The sequence below is a fragment of the Curcuma longa genome, chromosome 20 (assembly GCF_044706935.1).
Source record: "Curcuma longa cultivar G26 ecotype Majalengka, Jawa Barat chromosome 20, ITB_CL_G26_1.1, whole genome shotgun sequence".
NCBI lineage: Eukaryota > Viridiplantae > Streptophyta > Magnoliopsida > Zingiberales > Zingiberaceae > Curcuma > Curcuma longa.
Window position 1 is genome coordinate 3311788 of NC_133880.1, and position 7458 is coordinate 3319245.

At 37.3% G+C, this 7458-nt stretch overlaps 1 protein-coding gene across 1 annotated transcript; it reads right to left on the reverse strand.

Annotated features, from left to right (window-relative positions):
* Positions 1–4807: 4807 nt before the first annotated feature.
* On the reverse strand, positions 4808–6461 carry LOC141812841 (protein TIFY 9-like). Its single transcript, XM_074700798.1, has 4 exons — positions 6318–6461; positions 5457–5583; positions 5270–5372; positions 4808–5192 (listed from the first exon to the last, which is right to left on the reverse strand). Exons 1-4 carry the CDS (start codon positions 6412–6414, stop codon positions 5121–5123), a joined length of 399 nt encoding a protein of 132 aa, XP_074556899.1. The 5' UTR covers positions 6415–6461; the 3' UTR covers positions 4808–5120.
* Between the last annotated feature and the right edge of the window lie 997 nt (positions 6462–7458).

Genomic DNA, 7458 nt, shown 5'->3' on the forward strand with positions numbered 1-7458 from the left:
TGATTAAGTTTAATCAAATTAATATTTAGGGTTAATCTGCTTATTCGATAATTAGGTAAGTTTAATTTGGAGGGTTAATTGAAGTATTAATCAGATTAATAATTGATTAGAACATATCAATTAAGTATTAATTGAGTTAGTAATTAATAGCTATCCTAGTAGTTGTAAATTGCAAATTCTTCTTCCTCACAAGATAGCCATGAGGTTAGCTTACATTAAAATAACCGAGTTGTATTAAGGGGAGTTAATTGGAAGTTAGTTGGAGTTGTTTTAGAACTTGAACAGGATGATTTAAAATGTAATTATGCAATTAGTTACTATAGATTTAATTATTTGTTAGTTGGATTAACTAATTAATAGGTGATAGTTATGGGGAGAGGTGGATCAACTTAAATATTAAGTTAGAATATACTTTATTATAATACAATAATGTATTTAGTGTGTTAAGTTGTAAATTGCAGGACGTTGACTTGTTCTTGCTTATACGAAGTTTCGTATTTGAAGGTTCTTTATCGACGCCCATCTGATTCAGGTGGGTACCCTGTATCTGGTCAATACAGGTCAATTTTTCCAGTACATGCCTTATTGTTATTTCATCTATCCTGTTGATACTTCTGCTGTTTGAGGTAGTCGTTTAGTTGATACATTTGATATCCTTGCTTGAAACTTGTTGTTTGACCTTATGAGAATCTACCTTTGCTATGTTGATACTTTAGTTATCTGTAAAACTCATTATGCTGATACCCGTAGTATTCGGTGCTTGATACCTGTAGTATGACCTTCAATTGACCTATCTATTGTAGGGAACTCTTAACTGTTATACTATTGACCATGTTGACTCTTCTTAACTCCTGTTGAACATACTGATTCATCGTAGTTATTATATGTTGGGATGATCATCATACATTCATACTTAGTAGTAATTGTTGTGGACAACATTGTTGGCTCTTGCCCGGCACCGTGTTGTGGTGAGATTCAGTGGCAAGAGCATACTTGCACTATTGTTGGGTGCAACCATGACTGACTATATAGCCCTCCTGTTACACTGCCGCTCTCTACTAGATTAGTGGTGGTTTGTTGTTGGAGCTGTGCAGTATGTCTTGTCTGGCCCCTCAGTTCACTGAGCTCTGGGAGAGTGACTGGGAAAAGCAGAGTGCGGACAGAGATTTGCATTTGTTTGCGATGGTTGCCGTGTGTTTTACATGCATTCATTGGTAGAATTATTATATAGTTTAATTTACTTATATGCTTACGTGTGTTGCACATATTTGCTATGATTGTTGCATTTAGATGACATTATATACATGATCATATGTACCTGATACCTATACCTGTTGCACTATATTCTTTCCTTATTATTTTCGTCGAGATACTATTCTTGCTCACCATGCTCACCAAGCGGGTTGCCGGAGACAAAACACGCTTGGGTTGCCGGAGGCAAAATCACGACGGAAGGGCGGCGCGCATCTTGGTTTCCGTCTCCTCCTAGCCGGCAACAAGTTTGCAAGTCAGGCAACACTCACAGAATCACAATCGAAAGGGCAATCAGGAGAGGAGGTCAACCGCACACGATTCTTCTCTGATTGGCCGCAATCAAAACAGCGGTGCACCAACGAGAGGAAAATCAAGATTGGGAAGGAGAAGCAGGGGACGACACCGCGATTAGGGAGTAAGAAGTGGCGCTCAGCTAGGGTTTTGGCGTACCCTCTCCTCCTGTGCCATCGGCCAGCTTATATCTTGATCCTCCTGAGTTTACCGCCGGAGGATGCGGGATTGAGACTCCATCTCTGGTAGAATTGAGATCGCGAGGAGGTCGCGCAATGTGCGTGTGCGGCGGCCGAGCGAAGAGAAGAAGACAATCGGGTTCAATCAAGTGGTTACTGCAGCAAACCGGTCTAGTTACTATAGAAAATCGGATCAAGTACTGTAGCAAATCGGATTTAATGGGTTTTAAGGTTTGAATGGTTATAATCGATCCTAACCATTAGGGTTTAATGATAACCGTTCATTCCAGAACTAATTTAAACCCTTCAACAACTATAATAAAACGTGTCTTGTTCCTTTTACCATCTTATACCAGTTTAGTTCATGACATATGTATGAATAACTTGAATCCACACGACAAGAAAGCAAGCTTGTACTAGGTGTGATGTAGTCAGTCTAATGACTTTAGTTAATCTAATATCGTGTGGATTCAAGTGTTGTACTCTTGATGTGTGATACTTTGGCCAAAGACTTTAGTAACAATCTTAACAAGTGGCCGTAAGGTATACGTCTCTTTTTACAAAGAGCGGTAAATCTTCTGTGGGTTATTCAAACAACTTCGGGCACTTCGACTTATACCCAATAATCTTGGGTTCACATCTCCTTGGAGATGTTTGCTTAATATGTCAAAGTATAAACATTCATGACCAATGTGACTTGAATACTGCAAGTCAAAGGAAGTTCGCACTCAAACTGCATTGAAATCTTCATTGACATATGCATATAACTATATGAAGTCTCATGACAAGTCACTTCAATGAACTAATATTTACATTTAACTCTCAACATCCAATATTTCCAGCCAGCAAAAATAGTTGTTTGGTAAACCAAGTGTTGGGATGCATACTATAAACCTAGCTTTTTGTATGAACATCTATTTTGAAATAATTTGAAATGAGAATCACTTTGATCAAATATTTGTATTTTATATTCTTTATATATGTTAATGTAGTTGTCCAATTATTTTATATTGTAGATAACATGGTGTGTGGAACATCTATTTTGAAATAATTTGAAATGAGAATCACTTTGATCAAATATTTGTATTTTATATTCTTTATATATGTTAATGCAGTTGCCCAATTATTTTATATTGTAGATAACATGGTGTGTGGTGTCATACAGAAGATCATGTTATCAGTTCCTTATAAATTATAAATAGTAGCTTACAACCAAAATGGATTGAGACAAACCATTGAACGGTTGTAGTGTAAATGGTATTAGTTTATTTTGAATATAAAATTATACTAGTACACTTTGTGTGTATTGAGCAGGACTGTCTGAGGTAATTCTTTTTATACTGACTATATAAAAGAACAAAATCTCTGTTATTATGGATGTGCGTCCTCTTAATCCCAATATAATAATAAGCACATATACTTAGTATTTATTTCTTTAACTTATCAAAGGGTGAGATTTATTCATTAAATCAATAGACCCGATGAGTTAGGAGATAGTGTTATTTATATGGTGTGTTGTTGATTATAGAAGGAATCTGTGTCCTAATTATTTAGGCTGATGATGTCCCCATGAGGAGCTCAAAAGGATTATCATGTAAACTTTGCAGGTGGACTTAGTTCCGCATGATAATAAAGTTGAGTAATACTACTCTTGGAATTAGAAGTTAATTAATTGAGTTGTCAGTAACTCATTTAATTAATGGGCATACTATATCTTAAACACAGGGATATTAATGCACTCATAATAAGAATGAGCTCATATTGTAATATGAGATTGGTGCGGTAGTTCAATAATAACCCTTTAGTGGTATGAGTTATTATTGATGGACTTGAGTTGAGTATTCGGGCTGAACACAGGAAGCTCAAGCCCATCAGGAGGCCTAAATCAATTCCTCCTCTAGGTTCCTGTTGTAGCCTCTATATGAAGTCTCATATCCATCCCAACAGAATTCTGTTAATATTAACATAATTCGATTAATCCTAAATAGAATTTCTGTTAATTTTGTTATCCAACAGAATTATGTTAATTTTGTTATCTAATAAAAAATTCTGTTATTTTTTCCTAAACTTCCTAGGGAGACAAGGCTATAAAAGGAGGATGAGGGGGCGCTTAAACAACGAATTCAATTGTGGTTTTCCCTTGCTAGGGCCGGCACCCACATCATCCTTTTCTCCTCTTTAAACTCCTAGGGTCGGCGCCCCTTAAGGTTGTTCTTCTCCTTGATTAGGGTCGGCGCCCCCCTTGAGGCCTCTTCACTTCCTTGATTAGGGTCGGCGCCCCTCATTGTTTCTCTTCTCCTTGGTTCTCCCTTAGGGTCGGCACCCAAAGAAGGAAGAAGAGGAGAGGAAGGTAGCGGCAAGAAGAGGGAGAAGAAGAGAGGAAGAGAAGAAGAGAGGAAAGGAGAAGGTGGTGTCTCAACCATAGGTTCTCCCTTCCCTTGTTGCCTTCGGGTTGGAAGAAAGGAAAGCAAGAGTGGGTGGTTGTTTGCTTGGTAGATCGTCACCCATACGATGTCCAAGAAGAAGAGAGGAATACAACAGAAGATCAAGAGGTCTTTGGGTACAAACCATCTTCTATACAATCTACAAAGGAAAGGTACAACTAATTTATTTATTCCGCTGCGTAAGTTGTTTTCTTTGTATGGATCCTGAATACCAACACAAGAGTCCAACGATCTTATGTTTCGATCAAGGTGTGCTTCGATTGATCAAGAACTTGCTTGATCAATCAAGCACATATCTGATTGAAGATGTATGTTGCTTGGAAAGGTTCCATCCCTGTAAAATTTTTGTCTGACAAAAATTGAACAGGACGGAATTCCAGGCACCTTCACCAAGGAGTTAAAAACGTGCTAGTTTCAATAGAATCGAGGGCGTCCGTGCTTATCGATTCATCAACTAAAGATAATTTCAATACATTCATAATTGCACATGTAGAGATATTCACTGGTTGTGGTCCAATCACAAATTCTCTCATGCTCTGAATCGTATTGCGGACATTCAGTAAATAAGTTTAAGATCCAATCAAACACATAGAGAATGTACATTCAAATAGTGAATTGCTATTTATCTAATAAATAGCATAACCATAAGGTGATTTGCCTTAGGACACCTTTCAAATATACCAACATATACACTTACAATCGGGATATGTTTGGCATGGTAGAACGCAAATAGAGCGAACAAAACCATTATTTTCATTCAACACCCACCCACCCACCCAACTTGATCGACAGAAACGCGATATCCAACCTACCCAATCTGCTTGATCTTCTCGACCTAACCGTCCAACTAGATCAACTCGACCAGTCCGTCGAGCAATAACACGACTCAAGCAACTTAATTACAATCAAATTCTACAAGTAAACTACAATAATGAACTACAACTTAAGGCCACTAATTGTTTCTTTCATCGACAAGAGCTGCAGTAGTCTCCTCTCCCTCCACCAGCTTCAGAAGAGTCTCTGCCTACCCAATCAGTCAAAGTAAACACATTAATTATTTAATTAACTAACTAACTAACAGTGATTAGTATAGTAATCTACCTTGTCATGTGGAAGGTTGAACGCTAAGACAGAGCCATTGTAGAATATGGTGAAAGGAGCCACTGGACCCCGAACAGTATCATCCTTTGATCTGCAATTAAGACTCAATTAAATGGCAATTAATCACTAAGTTTTAAAATTAATTATGAGTTATTTTAATTAGTGGATAAGGGTGATTAATTAGTACCTGGATGAGCAGGAGGTGAGAAGTGGCGAAGGTGGCGCATTAGGCTTCCTTGTTGTTGGGGAGGAGGAAGAGGAAGAGGTGATCGCCATCACACTTCTTATGATTTCAGGACTCATCCTCGATATCTCTTCACCAATATTAATTGTCGAAATAAATAGTTATGTATATTTTATAATCCTTTTCGTAAAAAAAAAACCCTATAATTCAGAGCTAAATCAAAAAATTTAGAACAAAAATTAAAAGTCCGCCTCAAATTTTTTTAAATTATCAAAAGGATAAAAGGATGTCTCTTTTAAACAAATAAATTAATTCAAAAGGATGTCCCTTCAATGATTTTATTTTGAAGATATCTCTTGAACAACTAGTTGCTACAAATGTATTTAAGGTAAATTTAAGATTTAGGATTTATACAATATAGAAACTATTGAGTAGCTGCTATAAATTTATGATTTACACCATATAAAAGCTATCCAATAGCTTTCTAAATACTATTATATCAAAATATTATTTATCAACTTGATTAAAATTATTTTAAAATAATTATAGAAGCTATTATGTAAATGCTACAATCCTAAATCTTAAATTATAAATTCACCTCTACCAAACTAAATTTTAAAATCATTCTAAATACGTTGTAGCAGTTATAATAACACAAAGTTAAAAGGGTATTTTCGAGATAAAATTATTGATGAGATGTCCATTTAATTTTTTTTTTTTAAAAAAAGAGAAATCCATTTGATATTTTTCTTAATTTGAGGTCTTTTTTTATTTTTATCCAAAAATTTATATTATCCCTTAGCATTCTGCCTTGTCTTATTTAAAAGGAAAGAAAAAAAAAAGAAAAAGAAGATGAGTATGTACCTCTGAAAGAGTTCTTCTTCTCCATGGTGGGTTTCTTTGGCCGACCTCCATTAACGTCCACTCCCAAGAAATCGTGCTCCATATAAGAATCCATCATACTAATCGCTTCTATCTGATCTCCGCACCTTAATTAAATAATTCTTCTTCTTCTTCTTCTTTGAATTGAAGATATATATTGAGAGAAATATAGCACGAGGAGAATGGAGGAGCTAGAGGGGAGACAACAAGCTAAGAAAGAAAGACAGACAGACAAGTTGTGAAAGGGAAAGGCCACTCACTCGCCATATCGTGTAATGGAAGGATTGGATTAGCTCCCTCGCTCGAGGTAAACGTGAAAATTCTGTTTCTTAATTTTTATTTTTTTTTATTTTCTAGTTAGAAGAAAAATTAAGCATGCGTTGAAAATAACTCAAGGGAAGGCTTGATCGATGCATAATAATAATGCAGTTCCTAAAGTCAAGAATGATAATAAAAAGCAGTTCCTAAAGTCAAGAAAAATATGGAATGCATTGTTATCTCATATTTTTTATTCGACACATTACGTAAGCAATTAATTTTTTTATTTTAACATATTTTTTATATTTAATATTATAATCTAATCTATAAATTCTCGAATAAAATTCTTAAATGATTTAATTATAAAAATAAATAAATAAATAAATATATATATATATATATATAGATTTGATAATATATGTGACGGAGAAATACGCGATCGTTACGCGACCCCCGTTCGCTGCCGTCCGGCCACCGCCGGCCGCCGGACCGGGCGCGATCGACGCGCGACTAGCCGGCGCACCGGCCAGCACCGGATTCCGGCCGGATAGTGGTCGGATTCCAGTCGGAATCCGAGTGGCCGGAAACTGCCGATTACGGTGCCAAGCCACTTCCGGTCGATTTGGCCTAAGACCAAATCGCGGCCTGACCGGTCTCCGGCCGCGACCGGCTGAGGAAGGACCGTGTGTCGACCGTTTCTCGGCGCGCCCACTGCCGCCGCCGGCGGCCGACGGTGGCCGAACGAGTGGCGCGCGGCCGGTGGCCGAACGGTGCGGCGAGGGCGGCCGGAAGCGGCGGGGTCAGAGAAGAAATACTGTGCATTCCTAAATTGGATGGTCCGGATTCATGTACGATCGTGTGATGA